Source organism: Equus quagga, chromosome 2 (assembly GCF_021613505.1).
Source record: "Equus quagga isolate Etosha38 chromosome 2, UCLA_HA_Equagga_1.0, whole genome shotgun sequence".
Lineage (NCBI taxonomy): Eukaryota > Metazoa > Chordata > Mammalia > Perissodactyla > Equidae > Equus > Equus quagga.
In genome coordinates this window covers 60,562,849-60,584,534 of record NC_060268.1, presented here as the reverse complement: position 1 = coordinate 60,584,534, position 21,686 = coordinate 60,562,849, and the positions used below count along the sequence as shown (strand labels likewise).

At 42.6% G+C, this 21,686-nt stretch overlaps 1 protein-coding gene across 1 annotated transcript in view; it reads left to right on the top strand.

The window, feature by feature from the left end:
* AAGAB (alpha and gamma adaptin binding protein) overlaps nucleotides 1-18,046 on the top strand; it is a 48,242-nt gene extending 30,196 nt beyond the window's left edge. The window contains exons 6-10 of the mRNA XM_046653367.1: nucleotides 9,631-9,713; nucleotides 10,580-10,676; nucleotides 14,992-15,096; nucleotides 15,556-15,605; nucleotides 16,255-18,046. Coding sequence (XP_046509323.1) covers nucleotides 9,631-9,713; nucleotides 10,580-10,676; nucleotides 14,992-15,096; nucleotides 15,556-15,605; nucleotides 16,255-16,332 — 413 coding nt within the window. The 3' untranslated portion in view covers nucleotides 16,333-18,046. The remainder of the gene's footprint in view (nucleotides 1-9,630; nucleotides 9,714-10,579; nucleotides 10,677-14,991; nucleotides 15,097-15,555; nucleotides 15,606-16,254) is intronic.
* The last annotated feature ends 3,640 nt before the right edge of the window (nucleotides 18,047-21,686 follow it).

Genomic DNA, 21,686 nt, shown 5'->3' with positions numbered 1-21,686 from the left:
AATTATTATTCCAGAAGGAGATTATAGTTTATTTATTTATATTATTAAGAGTATTGTGAATCTTTCTGATACAGAAACATAACTTCTGGGTTAACCTGTAATAACCTAGTTTTATATTCTTGGCTCTACCAGTGTCTTGTTTCATAAGCTGAACCATGTGTTCTTAACAGGGCATTATCTCCCCAAAGGGATGAAAATTGACTTGGAGGTGGGGGCAAAAAATGTTGCTCTTTTTATGTATAAAGTGCAGCTATACATATAATATGTAAACATGTAAAGTATATCTGCGATATTAATATTTCAGTGGGGAGAGTGCATCACAATTAGGAAAAAATATCTAAAAAGGCCCTGAGGGGAGTGTGTCTTTTCCCCCAGTTCCTGGCACAGAGCTCCTAAAGTAATACAAGAAATTAATATTTGGTTTTTGTCCTGGCTCCTGAAACAACTCCAGAGCAATAAATGTGAAAGGAGCATCTTTTGTTGTTCAATAACAAGCCCCTTTCAGCCACACCTGAGTTTATGTTAATAAAGTGACTTTTGGAAAGCCCCTAAGGTTGGGGGCTGGTTATCAGGGGAACCAACTATGTGATTAGAGGGTTGGAACTTTCAGCCTCACCCCCTGACCTCTGGGGAGGGGAGAAGGCCTGGAGGTAGAGTTAATCACCAATGGCCAATTATTTAATCGATCATGCCTAGTAATGGAGCCTCTATAAAAACCTTAAGCAGTGAGGTCTGGAGAGTCTCCAGGTTGGTGAACACGTTGAGGTGCTGGGAGGGTGGCGCACCCAGCTGCCTTGGCCTATGCATCTCTTCCATCTGGCTGTTCCAGAGTTGTAGTCTTTTATAATAAATTGGTAATCTAGTAAGTAAACTGTTTTCCAGAGTTCTATGAGCTGTTCTAGCAAATTATCAAACTTAAAGAGGGGGTCATGGGAACCCCGATTTATAGCCAGTTGGTCAGAAGTACAAGTGACAACCTGAGACCTGGGATTGGTGCCTGAAGGAGGGGGAGCCTTGTGGGACTGAGCCCTTAACCAGGGGGGTCTGCACTAACTCTGGGAAGTTAGTGTCAGCATAGAGTTAAATTGTAGGACACCCAGTTGGTGTCCTTCAAGAACTGGAGAATTGCTTGGTGTGGGAAAACCCACACACCTGCGCCCAGAAGTGTTGATTATGAGTAGAGAAGGAAACAGAAGTTTTTCCTTTAGGGGGCTATGATGAAAATGGTTGAAAAACAGGGAGCTGAAGGATCTGGTTGTACTGAGCTCTGCCTTCAAGGAAATCCCCGGGTATCATTGTATGCATTGTAAAGGTCGGATTTGTAGGGAAGTCACAGTTTCCACTACATGCGTGAGAGCAGGACTTCAGATGGCCCAGGAAATGAAGTGGTTACGACTGTCTTTACAATTAGGCTGTGCTTTTTAGCTGTCTCCATCCACATCAGTTTGCTCACTGTATAACCTTTCCTATACTGTCTGCCTTACATTTCCTCCACTTGAAAGTCTGTCTGTGGCTCAGGGAAAGGGAGGGTAGATAAAATCTCAGCTGCCTGCTTGAGTTACCCTCAGCCCCTGTCAGAGCAGGGCGTATGGCTGTGGAGACCTACCATTTGAGTCTGTCTTTTATAATTTGATAATGTCCCCTTATCTTCATGAAAGGAGAAACGGTGGGTCAATGTGAGTCCATCCCGCCGACCCCCACCCTTTTTGTCTCTGGTGAGACCTTTCCACTTGTCTGGTACATCAGAAACCCTGGTTGCAAAGCACTTTATCATTAGATGATCAAGCATCATGCTCAGTACTGTGCCTTGAACTTGGGAGGCACTTGGTAAATAAGACTTGATTTTAAGGGCAAGGAAAAGAAGATGGTTAGTAGAAGCCTGATGAGTTGCTTTGTTTTGGTTTTTCAGATGAAGTTGTCACTTACTGTTTCTCATAGGAAGGTGGCATTGTACACAGTGTCCGTGTTTAAATTGTCAGTTTAGTGTTACCCCAAGGCCCCCAACCCAGGCTTTGTCACCTGAGCACCGATGAGGGCTGCACTCCTGGCTCTTGGGTATTCAGTGGACCTTTGTGCAAATAGCACCACGGAGTGAAGGGCAAGGAAGGGAAGTTCTGTGCTCTTTCACCGTTTCTAATCAGTGAGGAGGGATTAGACTAAACACACATTACAGACTTGTGACTGTGATCCCCCAGTGGTAAACAATAATTGTAGAGATTGAATTTCAAAAGCCCTGAGAGTTTACTTTCAGTTTATCTATTATAGTTTAATCTTCAGTGATGCAGGTGGGCAAGGATTAAGTGAAATTTTAATAGTAGAAACAACAGTTCTTTCATATGGTAGTTTTCTATATTCCTATTATAAATGCAAAGAATCGATCATTTAGTAATGTACGTCCCCTGAATTTACTTGGCAACAAGAGGCCATGGCAGAAATCCCAGATTCCAGTTTAAGGAATCATTTGCAACTGATGTACACAGGATTGGTAAGAAATGAGTACCAAAAACACAGCGTCTGTCTGCTCCCTGATACCTGGGCTACTCTCCTGAGAATGTAGATGGCTAATGCCTTTAATGTAATTTTTTTTAAGAAGGAGTAAAAAATTATTAAATAAAAATTTGAATTTAATGTTACAGAAAACAAAACAACATCAATTTACAGAGAGGAAGAATGGTTAATGAAGAGGGTTCTCGTGGGGTCTGTCTCTGCCTAGGTGATGCTGGGAAAATGGCATCATGTCTCTGGACCAGTGTCCTAACCCTAGGATAGAGTAGAAATATAGCGACGTTGCGTTCTGTGGAATTGAGCTCCTCGAGTCAGAGTGAGTTTTATCCCAGTGCCTGATATTGTGGAACCGAAAGAATGATTTGAATAATCCCTGACACTTGTCTAACTGTGAATGTTGTGGTCAAAAATAAAATAAATAAGACATATATTAATTTCTGTGTGTGTGTGTAGAAGGCATAATTTGGTGGAGATTGTGTTCTAAGAGAAAAAGGGGCAGAAGGAAGTGTGAAAAATTAGAGAAGATGGAAGAATAAATGTATGAGTAAAATGATGAGACTTTGTTCTAAAAAATCACCCCCAAATTGTCTACAGGCAAATAACTGGTGCGAGATCTCCTCCGGTTGGTCACCTGGAGGCACTGCAGGCCTCATTCCACGGTCACCTTACAAAATGTTTCAGGTGGTGTTCCTTTGGAATTATTTTTAGAGCTGGTTATGAACCACATAAGAAAAATCATCTTTTTCTTCATGGGAAAGTGTCCTTTTATTGCTCTAGTTATTCCCCACACTTGGTTCTGAGTGATCTTTGACTTGATTCTAAACATTCCTTTGAGGATTTTCAAGAGTCTGCTTCAGGCTCTGGAGATAGGACTTGACAGTGGAACCCTTAGTGGAGTTAGTGCACAGCCTTCCTTTACACCTTTGGGAAAGACAGTACTCCTTCTCATGTGTGGTTCAGTTTATTAGAGTTCGTGTGTGTGCCTGCATGGAAAAAAAGACCAGGAGGACACACACGAAAGTATTAATTGGCTTCTTTGGTGATTTAATTTTCTTCTTTCTGTTTTCCAAATTCTCTACAAGGAACATATTGTTTATAATCAGGAAAAGGGGAAAAACGTAGTGTGATTACTTTCTGGTCATGTTCATTGTATGTTCAGGTATTGGCAGAAACTGTTCTTGACTTGTGAGCAGGTGTCCCAGATGTCATGGGGAGAACACAGGCTCCCTGAATCCTAGCCAGTGGTGCAGCCAGAGGCAGTGAGGGCTTAAGCCTGTTTCTCTAAGTAAGTGCTCTTTTCAATAATATACTTCAAAGTTTTGTCTTTTTCAAGCAGTGGTTTAGTAAGAGAGAGTAAATTGGTTCTTCCAATTCTTTTGTGATTTCAAAAATGTTTCATTTCAATTTGTCAAGCAGAAGTGGAATGTGATATAAAAGTGTAGGCTTATTTCCCCTCATACTAGTGAAATCATTTCTGATGGAGTCCTTGCTTAAAATAAGTTTTTATGTAAATAGGATGATGTGATTTTAAAATATCATTTGAAAATAGACATAGCTTCTCTATGTAAGTTGAAATATCTTAGTTGTGGTTATGGTAAGTTTGGTCATGTTTATCACATGGGTAGAAAAAATATATTGCGGGGAGATAAAAGCGATGTAAAGAAAACTTAAAACATGGGGAAAATGTGAACTTCTTAGGATGATGCCAAATAATTGCTTCGTTAAAGAAATGAGACTGAAATATGAACACAGAATATATATATAACAGATCATCTAACGCATTTTCGGGGTGTGATCATGGAAATTCTCAATATTGTGAGCAGGATGTATAAATTTGAAGTAAAAACTTCTCTGTTGAGCTGATGCTTGCAGCCTTTGTCTGACAGTCACGTCAGGCTGTCAGCGGATATTTCAGCACCCCCCGGATATTTAGCGATGCTGGGAGCTATGGAAGGTAAAAGAACCCTTAGCTGATGTCTGTGTCTGCAAGGAGTATATGATACAGTTAAGGATGGCAGATAAACTCAAGACAAGTATTGATACCAGTATGTTCTCTAGAGGGCTGATTGAACCGTAGGACTACAAAGGCGAATGGCGCTGAGGGAGAAGCGATTATGGGCTAAAGTCATCTAGAGAACTTGCCCAGAGTTGGGGGAGGGCATCTCTAATGCTGACAGGAGGTCAAGATTGAATCTTTTGTATGTTTTCATTCTCTTCTTTCGTTGAAAATCTTTTCAAGAAATGACTTAAAATCTGAGAATATTCGCCAGAATTTTTCTGTCCTAATTAGTAGATCTGTACCAGTGGTTCTCAGTTGGAGGCGATTTTGCCCCCAGGGGATATTTGGCTGTACCACAGGCATTTGCTGGGTAGAGGCCCGGGATGCTGGCCTGGCCAGGTAGAGCAGGGATGCCCAGGACTCTGTGTGCCACTAGTTCATGTGACCAATGCCTCCAGGAGTTACGGAGTTGGGCTGGGATCAGGAATGAGTGGCATTGAAGTGGCATATGATTCGTTATTCGGTCCCGAGTTGTTCAGCTTAGTTCAGTTAAAATCCGTCCAAACCAGGGGCATCATGAAAGATTACCAACAAAAGAGAGCTATGTGTGAATAAAAAGGCATCTTTTTGCATTTGAGCCAAGTTTGTGTCATATCCAGTATTTGTATATCAAACATTGACCGTCTCAACTCTTTATTCTTTACATGTTACCTCTGGGTTTAATGGAGAGAGTATGGAATTTAGAATTAGAGAGTTCTGGATTTCAAGTTCAGGTTCCAACTGTGTGACTTTGGGCAAATTATGTAATCTCTCTGAGTTACTGTTTACTCTGTAAAAGAGAATAATGAATAAATCCTCTGTAAAAGAGGATAATGAAATAAAGAAGATAGATGTTGATTTCTATTTGTGTATAGAAGACATATTTTGGTTGTTGTGAGGATTAAAGAAGCATTGTTTGTTCAGTGCTTGGAATGTTACCTTGCACCTATGGAGCGCTCAGTAAGCATTAGCTGTTACTATTAACCCTTACGATAGTCTGCAGGGTGAGTGTTGTTAGACTCAATACGTAAATGTAGAAACTGAGGTGCAGAGAGGGCGTAATCTGTGTAAGACCACACACTAAGTGGTAGGACTAGGATTCAAGTCCCTGCTTTTATCCACCTGCAAACTGATACCCTTATCACATCACCTTGACAACATAGTGGGGAAGTGAGAGAAGAGCAGAAGAATTAGCAGGAAAAAAATACTTTTTTTAGAACTAATTTTCTCCTTTTCCCATAGTACTAAAATTTCCCTTTTTGCCTAGGTTTTTAATTCTCTAAATGTCTCTTGTAATGTAAATCAGAATTGCTATGTGAAATGCATTTTATGTTTCTATAATAATGTGGCTTTAGATTTTAAAGAGGTATCCAAAGAATTTCTTATATTTCAAGTTTTCTTGAAACTTCATATTAAAAATAAATAAATCCATAAATATAAGCTTTTCCCCAAGGCTTGAGAATTTGTCACTTCAAATCTTTATCTAGAGGCTATAGTTTTGTTTCTGACACTTCCTGGAAGCATTCTCTGCTAATGACCACTAGATTTTTTCATGACACTATGGTTTTTATCTATTATTCCACTGGTGCCAACTTACTAGTCAACTGAAACTGAATTAGATGTTTTTAGGACCAGAGTTTAATGTACTTACTATGCCTTCCAGAATAATTTATTTTATATCACTCAGCCGCTTCCCCTTTCTGCAGCTCTGAAGTTCCAGAAGAATCATTTGAGTAGGTAGATTAATTCATTTCTTCGTAGTCTAGTATTTTGTGGCATCAATAAAACCAGAAACGCTAACACCAATTTCAACAACTACCTGCTAAAGGAATAAATCCTTTTTAATAGGGATGACATTTCCATGCCCTGAATCCTGAGGAGAAAAATCTGGCAAACAAGAAAAGATTTATGTAATCTTTTTCTATAAGAATAGTTTTACAGTGGGTGGACATGGGCAGAATTTTGCTAAACATTGAACAAGCAGTACTGAGAGTTTGTTTAAAACTGTAGGTGTATAAAGTATCATCCAAGTTGTTTGAGCAACATTAATGGATAAGCAATCTGCTTTGGATAAACAAAAATGAATTGTTTTTCTAATTGTGAAAATTTATGTTTCTAACTTCCTTAAAATATAAGCAGTGGAATATAGTGAACTCTCTCAGTTGACTAAATTCTCCATTGTTTATAAGAAAATACTGAGCAAAAGCCCTTCCAGATTATTATAATTAGCCTGAAACCTAATTATAAATTCATAGTCCTCTGTGAACCTTAAAAGGCTTCTGAAATTTAAGGTTCTTGTTTTTCTCTCTATTAAGTAATTTTAAAAATACATAAGCCCATGGGCCAGCCCTGTGGCACAGTGGTTAAGTTTGGCGCACCCCACTTTGGGGGCCTGGTTTCACGGCCCAGGTTCACAGGTTTGGATCCCTGGCACAGACCTACACCACTTGTCAGCCATGCTGTGGCAGCGACCCACATACAAAATAGAGGAAGATTGGCACAGATGTTAGCTCAGGTGACTCTTTCTCAGCAAAAAAGACCAAAACCCTAAGCCCAGCTATTTCAAAGTTACTGTCAAGAGAGGCTAAAGAATGCCTCTTTACTTTATAAAATCACAAACTTCTAGAGCGGAAAGCATCTTACCAACCATGTGTAGCAACCCTCTTATTTTACAGATCAGAAAATTAAGGCACGGAAAGATTGATTTGTCCAAGATCACACTGGTAGGCAGGGCCAGAAGTGAAATTCAGGCTTTCTGACCACTAGGCCAGTTCTCTTCCCACTGTCCTGACTTTTTTGTAATTGTATCCATTATTAGAATTGTTGCATTCAATTTTTTTATTGTGGTAAAATACCCATAGCATATAATCGTTAAATTAGAAAAACTCTCTTTGAATAGATAAACATATGAACATGGAACTAAAGTCAACAGATACACAAAGGTTTGCGGTATCCAGACCCCCTGGAACCCCCGCAAACTGCCCGTCCCAGCTGCCGTCCTTGGAGGCAGGCACTGTAAGGAATGAGGCGGTTTAAATGGACTGTTTTGGTCTAATAACATGCCTAAACTGACTCTGTATTGCTTATTCTTCATGGATTGCAGTCTGGCCTGCCAAGTTGGGTAATGCCCACCAGAGGAAACACATAAGCCGTGGAATTGGAATATGGAGAGATTTGTGAATTGCGTTTGAAAATTACCCAAAGTCTAAGTTATTTCCAGTAAGAGAAGTGAGGTCTATCTTACAGCAGTACTCCATTACTCAGATAATGCCTTTGGTACAAAGAGCCTGAAGTATATCATAAGAGCTCTCATGAATCCACTTGACGGGTGAAATCCCTGAGTATTGCATAACCGCATACGATTGCGTTAAAATCTGTAGCACATTGCCCAGAAAGAAAGAATTATGCTGATGTTTAAATAAACATACCAGGCTCTGTGAAACCATCAGTTTGGGATACCACATGGATCTACTTCTCTCAGCCTCTGAGCCTCCACCGCCTACCTTGGTGGATCCTTGATGATGTCTGGTCCTTGGAGGGGGCCCACCCAGGCACTGGGCCTGGAGAGCTCCTTGCAGAGTGAGCAAGCTGGGTGAGGAGGGGGCTCCAGGAGTACAGTGCACCTTTGGCCCTGCTGCCACTGTGGAGGCTGTGGAGCGGGCTCTTTGTGCTGCCCGGCACCTCTGTAGCCTTAAAGGCATAGGTGTCCTGAGTGGATAGCCGCATGCTGCAGGAGGTAGGCTAGGCAACTGCCCGCGTGGTGAGAGGTCAGGCCAGAAGGAGCCGCAGGCCTAGACCCAGCATGCCACAGTGGGGGCTTCGTCCACTTTAAGAGGCAGATCTCCCCTAGTAAAGCAAGGAGGACAGAGACTGCAAGTGATTCTCTTTCTCTGATACCTCTGTGTCACTGAGTGTCTGACAACAGGTTTCACCTGGCAGAGGAGAGGATGCAGGAAGTTTGTAGGTGGTTTAAAGAGAGATGAGAATGGGGTCAGGGAAGGGATGGGGGAGGAAAGGCAAGGTGGGAGGAAGTTGTCTTTTTGAGAGAGCAGTTCTTTGACTGCTATCCTGTTAGACTCCTGAATTGTGGGCTTCATGCTCTCCTCTAAGGCGGTGTTTTGTTGTCTAGTTTCCCTGATCCTAAGACTCTCCTGGAGTACTGGCTAAAAGTTCAGGTGCCTTGGCCTCTGGCCCAAAGAGCCTGCCTCAGTCGAAGTAGGGCCCTTGGATGCGGGCGGTTTTAGTAAGTGTTGGTGATTCTGAGGCACACTGGCAGAGCAGGGCCCTTGGATGCGGGCGGTTTTAGTAAGTGCTTGGTGATTCTGAGGCACACTGGCAGAGCAGGGCCCTTGGATGCGGGCGGTTTTAGTAAGTGTTGGTGATTCTGAGGCACACTGGCAGATCAGGGCCCTTGGATGCGGGCGGTTTTAGTAAGTGCTTGGTGATTCTGAGGCACACTGGCAGAGCAGGGCCCTTGGATGCGGGCGGTTTTAGTAAGTGTTGGTGATTCTGAGGCACACTGGCAGAGCAGGGCCCTTGGATGCGGGCGGTTTTAGTAAGTGTTGGTGATTCTGAGGCACACTGGCAGAGCAGGGCCGGCGCTTACACTCTGCTCAGTTCTAGACGTTATGCTCCACATGTGTCCCCACTGTAAGTACAGACATCGAGAGCTGGGAGCCTTAACTGCAGATCGACATTAGAGCTTTATTTTTAAAAAGTATGCATGTTCCTTTTCACCTGATGATAATGCCTTGGCACTGATCTTTTTAAAAATGTTTTTGATTGTTTAAAATACTGGAATATTAGTTCATAGTGACTATTAAGACTTTAGTGCTGTTACTCTTTGCAAACAGAACCCTGAGTGGCCTTTTATTTGTTGTAATGGCCCTGCCATTATATTTGACCTGGATTAATACTCTGTGATTTCAAAAAATATTCAGAATTTAGAGAGTATGGTAATTAATAGTAACTATTTTTTATAGTTGAACTTTTATAATAAAGAAATAGCCATTGTTTTATCATCACAGTCATTTTAACAATTTAAAATGCATATAAAAAATTTCAGTGATTGCATTTTTTCTTTTCAGATAGGAACCAAGGCTTTAGCCTTCTCAGCTCGTTGGCCGGAGCAAACCATAGCATTGGGTCAGCAGAGAGCCGTCCCTCAGAGGTAAAGATTTTTCTTGGATCTTTTTTCTGCTTTGGCTTTAACTTCTCGTTGTCATTATGAATCTTTACACCGTAAATCATTTTTCCCTTTCCCTTTAGGAAGTGGCAGAGAGTATTAACAATAGAGAAAAGGAGAATGTGAGACAGCCCCCTAGTGCCTGGCGTTTGTTGAGAGCAGGCTAGTTCAGCATTCAAGCAGTAAGACCTCTCAGGGTGTTTGCTGTTTGGGCCATTCTATGTTTTTTTGCTAGGGTACTTTAAAAAATGTTCTAGAATTTCCATAAGGCATAAAGTTGCCTCCAGATCTTTAAATATGAAATAAAATTGATGGTTTCTTTTTTAGTTCTTCCTGTGTACAAGGCCCTGTACAAATCTGAGGTGAGGTCCCTGCCCTCAATGAGCTTAATAGACTAATTTCTACCCTCTGTCCTCAAGGACTTTGGTCCAGGTTTGCCTCAGTCAGTGTGCTGGCACCAAGAGCACGTTATACGGGGCCGTGTTGTCTTCCCAGGCATCTGTCTCATCGGCTCATCGGTCTCTGAGCTGTTTGAGAGATGATCCTGTACCTTTTCACATTTTGAATAAAACATGGATTTTAAACAAAACAAACAAACAATATATTTTAATAGTCAATAGCAGAATCATCACACTTTCTAACTTTTCTTTGAGGGAAAATACACCTGAGTTAGTGAATTTGTAGCCTCTTATTTTTGTGTGTGACATTGATCTTTCTTCCATCTCTCCTGTGTCCAGCTCCTATTGCTGCTTCTCTGAAGCCAAGCAGTGAGCAGAAATGTGAGCTTTTTTGGATTTATTTCTGAAGTCGCCTCCTATTAAATTATTGCTTGTGTATGTTTTCCTCAACAGCAGCCCCATTTGCAAGCAGCAAATAGGCCTGAATCCCTCTTGGATCATCTGGGTGGTGCATCGAGTACCGCAGACGCTCAGGGTGATAGCATCGTGGGTAAGTTCCTCCATGGCTGCCAAGGGACAGCTCTGTGGAACGTGGAATAGCAGGTGTATGCGGGCACAAATCATCCGGGGGAAACTGACTTTAAACACGGACGAGGGGAGAAAATTGATAGTGTACCCCAAACGAATGTGAGCCTTGTGGATGGCTGTCAGAAAAAGGAGCGAGAATGAATACATAACAAATCTGTGGGTTCTGTTCCTCTCTCATTCTTTCAGCAGGATCTTAATTCAGATCATCTTAGCTAAAACAGAACCAGGCGGTGCAACAGCTTTCTCTCTCCGTATTCCACAGGTTTTTCATAGTATTTAACAGTCGTCAGAATTGATGGTAATAAGAATAATACAACCTTAGAAGCCCCTTCACATCATTTTAAAGTTCTTTTGTATCCGCGTCCTCATTTGGTAATGAAGTTTGGCAGAGAAGTTAGTTTATGGAGATGAAGGTGAGGCCCAGAGCAGTTTAATAACTTGTCCAAGGGCATCTAACAAGAAGGTCCTGGAACTGAAACTAGAATCCAGACTGCTGTCCACAAGCCAGAGAGCCAGGAGCGTAGTTGACAGTAACTATAAATGTTCTTTTGTTGAGGACTACTGACATCTCTGTTTCCTCTTTACGCCGCAGAGGACTCATGTGGAGTAATACATTTTTAAAACTTTTTTTCTGATTATAAGATAGTCCATGTAGAAGACTCAAGACTAAGAAGAAAAAATTACATATAGTCTCTTTTCTCTAGTATATTCAACCTTGTCCACTCAATTGAGTCTTTCCTGTTGGCTTTTAAGCCTGATAGAGTCTCTGCCATGAAAACAAACCAGTAACCACACTGAAGGAGCTGTGGAAGACAAGAACTAACCCGCATAACGGGGAACAGTATTCTGACTGGATACCATAAGGCTGAACCAGGAAGGACTGACCGGAAGTACTGCACTCTGCTTAATAAATACGATTCTCACAGGGGTATGGGTTAGAAATTCTGAAATTATATATATTTTATATATATAATGGTTGAAAAAATAAGGAAATACAGGTAATGAGAGCCAGGTTTCTCACACTCAAGAGAAAGAAGTTACAAATGAGGAAAGGGGCAGGCTGGGATGAACAGTTTGGTACTGGACTGGACGGCATTAGTACGAACTCATGTTTTTTTAAAATACACTTAGAGCAATAGAGAAATACAGATGTGGGTATGCATGTGTTAGTATACATATATGTATTTCCCAGCTCTGTCCACTGGGAGGGCCTAGAAGCAACAATACTCCAGTAGCAATGGACAAACTTAGCACTTAGCTCTTGGTTTTTAGATACCATTCTCCAATAAGAGGTACCAGGGCTACTTGGAGAAGTGGTTGATGCCAGGGCTGGGGCAGGAAAAATGCAGGATGAACAGGGAGCATCTCATGGTGCCAGAAAGTAACAAAGCGCTCAAAAAAGAATGGGGACATGTGGAAAGGGCACTGGAACCAACCTGAAAGAGCTTGCAGTGGCTAAAGCTAGAGCAATTTGACCAGCAAAATAAATTAATATCATATCAGTCTATAACCCATGGAGTAAAATAAATATCCACAGGTCCATACTAATGTAAGTAAATAATTGAGTAAATAACTGGGAAAGAAAGGGCTATTCTTCCTTACAGAAGAATTCCAATTAATAAATGTAGAAGGAATGAGGGAAATAGAATCTTCCTTAGCCACACACCACAGTAATAGTCATTGTAGGCAAGATCCACTGATGGATGTTACAATTAGTAGATGAAAGTTTGAGAAGAAACATGACATTTGCATGGTCTAAAAGTTTCTTTCCCGAGATACGTATTTATTACAAAGGGGCAAATAGTAACTTTACACTGGAGAAGCCATCTAAATGGTTAACATCACCATTCATAAGACATGTTGACGTCGCCTCCGCTCTGATGTGATATGCTGAAAGGATGTGTCTCTTCTGTGGTATTCTTGCCAAAGAGGCATGACTTCAGTCAAAGAAGAAAATGTCAGGCAATCCAAATTGAGGGACATTGTACAAAATAACTGACCCGTACTCTTCAAACGTGTCAAAGTCATGAAAGACGAGGAAAGACTAAGGAACTGTCGCAAATTGGAGAAGACTAAGGAGATTTGACAGCTAAATTCTGTGTACGATCCTGGAACAAGATATTAGTGGAAAAACTGATGACGTTTGAAGGAAGTCTGTAGTTTAGTTAATAGCTCTGTACCATTATTAACTTCTTGACATTTGTAATTGTACTTTGGTTATATAAGATGTTAACTTCAGGGGAAGGTGGGTGAAGGGCATATGGGAACTCTATATACTATTTTTGCAACTTTTTTGTAAGACTAAAATTATTTCAGAATTAAAAAAAAAAAGACAAAACCAAACCAAAAAGTAAAACACTTCCTCAAACTCACATTTCCCTCCTCTCTTTACTGAGCTTATTTCCATTCCTCACCTCCCATTCACTCCTCGACTCACTCTCATCTACCTTTTGCCCCATTTGCCACTAAACAGCTCACGAGTGACCTCGATGCCACCAAATCTGATAGATATTTTCCAGTCCTCATCTTGACCTCTTGGCAGCCTTCAATATTATGGATCAATCCCTTTTTGAAACATTTTCTCTTGACTCAGCCAACACATGTGGTTTTCTTCCCACTTCTCTGGTTATTCCTTCTCTTTCTTTGGTAGGTTCCCTTTCTTTACCAGCCTTTAAATATTTCCGTTCCTCAGGGCTCCATTTAAGCTCCTTTTCCAAATCTGTGTTTAAGCAGGAAGTGACCCTGTCCATGTCCACAGTTTAATTACCACGTGTGGCACAGAGAAATCACAAATTTCTCTCTCTATCCTGTATACCAACTGCCAGCATGACATGCTCATTGAACTAAAGCAAATTTATTAACCAAAATGCATTTTTAACTCCAATTATCTGTATGGCATTGTAGTAGATGCAAAGAATTATGATTCTTGTCTTCAAGGAGCTTACCATGTAAAAAGGTAGAGACAGGCCTTGTAAGGTCATGGTTGAGATTTTTGGGCGTGGAGTCCTGGACAGCTAGATCAAATCGTGGCTCTACCACTTGTGAGACAACCTTGAGTAAGTTATTTAGCCTCCGTGGGCCTTGATTTCCCCTTCTGTAAAAATAGGGGTAAAAAATCTTTCCTCACAACACTTGTGCAAAGATGAAATGGGATCATATAGGTTAAAGCACTCAGTGGTCAGGCGCAAAGTGAACTCTCTCTCTTACTGTAGTCTTATTTCTTATCATAATGGTGGGAGATGTCAGAGAACAAAGTAGCATATGACAGTGCCAAGATGGTTCCATAAACACGAAGTGTGGGACGAATTCTGAGGAAGGAGACCTGTGAGCTGTGACGGTCAGGGAAGACATCCTAGAGGTGGTCAGCCTGGAGTGGAGAATGAGTACAATTTCTTTATTTTTTTTATTTTAAAGATTGGCACCGGAGCTAACATCTGTTGCCAATCTTTTTTTTTTCTTCTTCTTCTTCTTCTCCCCAAAGCCCCCCAGTACATAATTGTATGTTCTAGCTGTGAGTGCCTCTGGTTGTGCTGTGTGGGATGCCACCTCAGCATGGCCTATGAGCCGTGCCATGTCCGCGCCCAGGATCCAAACTGGTAAAACCCTGGGCCGCTGAAGCGGAGCATGCAAACTTAACCACTCGGCCATGGGGCCGGCCCCTACAATTTCTGATTAAAAGCAAGTATTGATAAAGAGGCAGCATACTGAGGTAGAGACAGTAAAGGATCTGTAGTAAGAAAGTCGGAATTTAATTGAGCTCTACCTCTGACTAGCTGTAATTTTAGCTGAGCTCATTTTTAACCCAGGTTGCTCCATGTGTAAATTGCCCTATGGGAGTTGTCAGAGATGTGATGATATTTGCCGTACAGTGACTATGGTGTAAATTTCAGGCATTTATTGTTGAATCAGTGTACGTTGGTGCAGAGTGTGGCCTTTAGAGTTGGAAACACCTAAGTCTGAATCCAAGGTCACACTTACTAGCTGTGACCATGAGCAAGTCACTTCAACTCAGACCTCTAGTTTTCTCATCTCTAAAATGGAAACTGTATTCCTTGCCTCATTCAGTGTTGTGAGGATAAAATAAGTTACTGTTCCTTTTTGAGGACCCCCCAGCAGCCAAGCAGGGGTAAGCGCCATGAGCTGTAAAGCTGGTCCACATTGCATGCTCATTCAGCGGTGACTTTCATCAAAGCTAGGATTGTTTGCCTTAGGATTCTGTATATTTAGCACATATATAAATAATGTGTGATAAATAATGTGATGAATCCTTATTTCAGATCCCATGTTAGATCTGGATATTCAAGAATTAGCCAGTCTTACTACCGGTGGAGGAGATTTGGAGAATTTTGAAAGGCTATTTTCAAAGTTAAAGGAAATGAAAGGTAATCAGATCGATTGTGTCTAACATGCTCCGTATCGACGCTCCTCTGTTCTGTACGGTAGGGTTTTGTTTTGTAATGCTGATTGGATTCCATGCTCTGCTCTCAGCTGTCTTGAGAAACTTAGCTCCTGGGGGACTGTGCCATCCTCTGTTGGTAAAAATTCCCTGGGGGAAATTCTCCTCTCCCTCCCTTCTCTTTCCTCTTACCTTCCCTTCTCTTACCGCTCTCTGTTTCTTTCAGCGTGTCTCATTAACATGGAATCAGTAAGATTCCTACCAATTTACTCACATGATTCCCATCTGGAGAATTTGGAGCTTAAACTTCCTAACAGCTGTAATGCCTGCACCATGAGCATGTGTCTTTGAGACCCATCTCCCATCTTCTAGTGCTAGAACACCCATACCCTCCCGATTCTCCTGTGCTCTTAGATGAATTTCTTAAGATGTATTTTCCTCCTAGACAAGGCTGCGACGCTTCCTCATGAGCAAAGAAAGTTGCATGCAGAAAAGGTGAGATAATCCGTCAGGTATTTATTGAGGACGTACGAAAGGTCCAGTGCTGTTAGAATGATGTGTCACTCTTGTTTACTTCTGAAGCTCTTCGTGTGAACGTTTCAGTGGATATTATAACTAATTGAACATTTATACAATAGTAATATAGTTGCTGCAGTCAAACCCGGATTTTTCAAATGTGTGTTGAGTGACATGGAACTTTCATTCAGACTCAGGATGTTTACCTTCCTAACTATTGGGCTAGGAAACTCTTTGTTATTTTGTTTTGTTTTGTTATTACCAACGCAACACATGTTCTTGGCAGGAAATGTATATGGTTTATGGTATTCCATTGTGTGGACATGTCATAATTTATTTCTCTAGCTCCTTTTGGACATTTAGGTCATGTGCAGTTTTTGCTTCTATAAATAGTGAAGTTGTATATAGCCTTACACATCTCCTTTGTGTACAACTCTGATTATATCCTTAGTATAAATTTCTAGAAGTGGCAGTCCTGGGTCGGGGATTCAAGGGTTTTGATATATGTTGCCCCAGGGCTGGAGGGCAAGGTGTAGAATTTTAGGTCTTAATCAGTTCAAAGTATGATGCATAAAGCGAGCTGAAATTTAGCTGTGGCCTAAAATCTGTTGCATGCTTCTCTCCCCAGGTGGCTAAAGCATTCTGGATGGCCATTGGGGGAGACAGAGATGAAATTGAAGGCCTCTCATCTGATGAAGAACACTGAATTATTCACACTAGGGTTTGATTGACAAGATGCTAACTCTCTCCACCTGAGATGCTTCCCTGCTCAACCCGCTTGTGTCCTGCTGGACTTCCCATCATCATGTTGGCCACCTGACTTGTTCACAGGGTCCCCTTAATTCTAGTTTTCAGTAGGGGGTTAAGGAGAATTCTTTTCTTCCTCAGTATATTATAAAGGATTGAGGAGTATAATGACAATAAGGAGTAAGAATTTTTCAAATGGACTTTTTTGTTCTGGGAGCAGAAGTGAAATGAGGCTCAGAGGTCTGTGTGACTTGCCCAAGTTAAAGAAGAAGAACAGCACCAGGCCCTTCCCGGTCGACCTTTTAAGGAGCATCCCCTGCGTTCCCACCGGGTTACAGCGCGTCAGGAGCTGGCGCCCCCTCTCCTGGCTGTGCTGCAGCTGCAGATTTGATCTGTGCTGTGGATTAGGTGGGGCCAGAGTCAGTGGCCCTCACCTTAGTCTAGCTAAAAAAATGCTTCTGGGCATTTCAGTTGAAATACAGCATCTGAGCTCATGCTCAGAAGGATTGAGAAACCAGTGTGAATTTCTAGACTATGATAAATGAGGTAAAACTTCCCTGCTCTGGTAGGGATAAAACAGCCCCCCTCCCAAGTCAGAGAGAGAGAGAGAGAGAGAGAGAGAGTGTGTGTGTGTGTGTGTGTGTGTAAGAGAGAGGGAGAAACTTGAGGAATTCCCTGTACGGGCCCTGGAAGCAGTGCTGAGATTTCTGCATTAGTGTTACTGTGAAGAAACTCGTCTTCCTTAGAGTTCGCCCCTGCTACTCCAGAGGTCAGAGCTGTGTTGTCATCCTTGATACCCTCAGAACAAGGCCAGGTTCCCCGTCTCTCTCTGAAAACCAGAGATCGCTGCCCAAATAGTAACAGTAAGGAGCGGGCGAGGTGGGAGAGGATGTGACACGTCAGGCGCTGAATCCCTGAGCGCCTTGTGTGACTTCCGGGGCTGAGCGGGTCCGCCCCAGGGGAACTGGGAAACGCCACCAAAGGGAAAGTTTCCAAAGGAAGACTGGGAAATCCAGCAAATAAAACTCCTGTTTCTGTTTTTGTAGACACTTTGTAATGCATGTCATTAACCTTCGCTGTGTAGTCACTGCCGTGGCTTGAAACAGGCACAGGGCGGGATGGTGCCGGCACGGGCGCCAAGAACTGCTTGTGGCCTAGTGTGGGCTAGGAGCCCCTTACGCCAGTAGCAGAAGCAAGTTCCAGACCCCTCTGTGCACTGTCTTCTAAGCACTGCAGACCCTGAAACAGGTGGTGTAAGGAATGGAATGCTCCGGGTCCCAGCCAGAGCGACCGCAGGGAGGGAGTTTCCAGTGACTGGGACATTCGGGAAGAGCCATTCCAAGGAATATTGGAGGCTGTCTTGCTCAGTGACTTTTTTCCCTTCCTTTTTTTTTTTTTTTTTTTACTATTCTGAAAGTTTTTGAAACTATAGCTCACTACCGTTCCATCAGTGTCTCTCTGAGGTGCCTGCATTAGCTGTTGATTAGGAATGAAGGGCACTTGGCTCTGGGGTTGCAAAATGAAAGGTGGAACATGTTTTTCTTAAAACATGAAAGGCTTCAGAAAATACGTTAAGTCACATGGTTAGGGAAAACAGACTAGGAAAAGGTGTGGACTTGATTTTGTGAATTAAACAAAAACAGATGATTAAAATGTGATTTATTTATAAAGTCCGCTCATGTGTATTATGATTTTCTTGTTTTTCAGTAGGGGATGTGTGTGGGGGAGGCCTTTGGATTAGGCATAAAGAGTGAATAATCGGAGAGTTTGTCAAACTCACTATTTTGGAATCCACCATGCATATGTATAATATCAGCTCATGTTTTCAAGATCTCCACTCTGAGGATATTGGCCCCTTCTAGGGGACTTGTGGGATAAAAGTATCCAGTGGTATCTACTAAAGGCCCATGTTAAGAGGAGTGATCATGAGCTAATAGTGCAATAAAAGTTGCCATCTGTCTAAAGTGACCAGTCATTATGGACTGTCCATCTGGATTTAAAATGAGACAACTCTTTTTTTCCTTCAGCATTTCTCTGTGTATCACAGTGTCTGGCACATAGTAGGCTCTTAATTTTGGTTTGGATTCATATTTGATAGTATGATGACTATGATCACAAAGTTTGAAGGTCTATGAGTGGTGGAAGGTAGGGAGAGACAAGAATAAACTTTTTTCCCCCTGAGAAAATCATGTTATGTAATAATTTTAGAGTGATGAAGACATAGATATTTTTATAATTTTAAAATATGTTATCCTGCCAGAGTATGAGAAGATTGACAGAACCAGTTTGCTTGCTCTCTATTTATAGAACTTGGCCACGTCTAATTCAGAGAAGCTGGAGATTCAGGGAAGCTAGACTTAGATGGCTGAGTAATATGGGATGTGGTTCAAGGACCATAGAGCATGTCAGGCCATTACTGCAAACTACTTACAACACGTGAAATGTGATCTATGGCTGACTTCATGTTCCTACTGTGGAGAGGTGGGGATGAACATTTTTGCCATAGCTTGTCAGATTCCCTTAACCGTGGCCAGTCTCTTAACAATGGCCATCGAAGGAGCACATGGAGTGCCCCTTGCCCTGCCGTGGAAAACAGTCTTAGAAGAATCACTGTCTAAGGGTAAGATGAGAGCTCCGTGAACTATTCTGAGCTTGAGTGTCTGCTGATGCAAGGCTAAATTTAGCAAACATGTGTCTACTGGTCAGAGGTTCTGATTCATTGAACCTTCTGATTGATGGAGACTTCCAGAGAATGCTGTAACGAGTCAGAGTTGCCCTTCATCTCCCCCATTTGAAAATAGACATTTTCGCTATAGCATTCTGTCATTAAATACCAAATCTTATTAGAGGACCATAGGTGCAGAAAATGGAAAAAAATCTGGTCAAGTGTACCACCTTAGTACAGCATCGTTGGAAAACAACACCCTATTAACTTGCCCATAATTTGTATGTCTCATAGAAGTAGCACGCTGACTGTGCAGGGCAAAGCTCCAGTTTTGATTTGAATTCCACTTGGGGTTTAGTGTAGTAATCCATCCTTGCCCCTGTGGCATGTAAGCTCTTGCAGAAAGGGTCTTAGAACTAAGTTTCCTATTTGGGGCACTACCTGCGCCTGTTGGTGACATCAGAAGTCTTGCTCTTGGCACAGATATCTTTATTCAGAGGTAAGTGTATACGTCACCGTTCCTCTAGTATAGGAAGTGTCTTGCTCGCTTCTGAGGTGTTTCTCTGGTTTGCAGAAGGAAGAATTAAGAAGAGGTCATAGGACCAGCATGGGTCTTTTGTTGGAGCACTACTGAGCCCATTCCAGCTCTTATTGGTTTATGGTCTACTTTGTTTCTTATTGGAAAAGTATTGATTCAAAACCTATGGGAATAAACAATTTTTTTCCTCTGAAACACTTTCATATCTGTGTGTATCTGTTGATAGACTCAAATGCTGCCTCCGCACAACTACAAATCTGGGAGGCACGACAAGGTCACAAAACCAACCTCCCTGGTTCTCTTCTGTGAAGGATGTGACCAGTCAATGCCTCTCCCCTTTCCCTTATCAACCAGTGGCTTCAGTGCCACAAAAATGTGGGCTCAGTGAGGCCTGGGCTGGGAACTTTATGGAAACAGCCGCCTAACTGAGGAGAGAGAAGATTCTCTTCATTTGAAGCCCAAGGACACGTTCTCTATCAATACTGCTGCTCCAGGAAATTCTCAGGAAGTCGTTAATGGTGTTAGGAGGCCTCAAAGTTAAAGTTGAGACAAAGCAACTGTAACCTGTTCCTTCACCCTGGTGAGAGCTGAAACAGGGACTCAGGATCCAGCCAACACTGGTGGGGAACCTTCTGATGCCAGACTGCGCCAGGTATGGCAGAGGCTGCAGACTTGGGTAAGATGCAGGTTCTCTTCCTTAGGAGCTCGTTGTCCAACTCAGGTGGGTGTAGGGGGCGAGCAAGACAAGGCCACAAAAGGTAGGGTGCCGGGCAGGATGTGAAGTGTGCCATGCCCAGCCTTAATTGCCAAGGGATTGAGCAGAGTAGGGTGGGAGGAGCATAAAGTACATCTTGGAGCACTGGTTCTCTGACTTGAGCCCACATCAGAATCGCCTGGAGGGCCCCACGCCAGGGTTTCTGGTTCAGGAGGTGGGGCCTGTGAACGTGCGTTTCTAATGTCCCAGGCAACAACTGATGCTGCTGACCTGGGACTAACCATTGACTTAGAGGAAGTGAGGCTTGAATTGAGCTATAAGGATAAGAGCTTGGGCAGACAGACGGGTGGAGGCAGCACGATTCTTAGTGATCAAAGGTATGGAGATAAACAAGGGGTTATGTTGGGAAAACCTAGTAGTCCAGTTAGAGAAATGGTGGTAGATAAGGATGGAGTGATGGTGGGGACAACCCTGAAGTACCACTTTGTGGAGCCTGTACCTACTCTGGGGGTAATCGAGGAGCTAAGGGGTTTAGAGCAGAAAAGACATCTAACCATAATTACATTCCAGGGAAATCTAGCAGTAGTATTAGACAAGGCCAGCTGATTAACACTGCCTGGCCAGCTGTGTTGAGAGGGATTTTGAGGCTAAGAGTGGACCCAGCACTATGATGAGTGGTTTTCACCCTGGATAGAGAAATAGAGAATGATGGTGATTCTCCCCTGTATTTGCCGTCTCTGGACTAGAGGGAGACAAATTAGGATACTGGAAAGGCTGTGATAAAGGGTAATCGGGAACTATATTTTGTTGGCATTCCTTCATATATAAGGACTTACTATTGGATGGCACAGTGGAAATTGATGCAAAAGATTGTAAGGTAGAATCTACTAGATCTGGGCAGTAATTGATTGATTTATTCAGCAAAAGTATGTGATGGCCAAAAGCAGCTGGGCCCGTAAGAAGACGTAAATCCTGCTTTCAAGGAACTCAGCCTAGAGGAGAGAGACACAGTTATCACACAGTTGAGGAGACTGTGGCGATAGAGGGATTCACAGAAGGCTTCTGGAGGAGGTGCCAGAACCGAGCCTCAAAGCATTAGTGAAAGTCAGCCAGGTGAACTGGCAGTGTGTGGCAGAAAGGCCGGGGCAGCGGGTGCAGACTGGGGAGGGAGGAGTCGACATTCAAGCAGAGTAGTCATGGAGACAACTATGAGATGTGAGGAACTCCCCATACGTTGCTGGGTTGCAGAGAGCTAGACAAGGGCCAGATGGTAACGGTCAAGTGGTCCACGTTAAGGACCTTAGAATTTGTGCTGTGGACTGGGACCACCTGAGGTCAGGCAGCTCGTGGAGGCAGTGTGGATGATGCATTTATGGGAGAGCAGGCCGGAGGCTA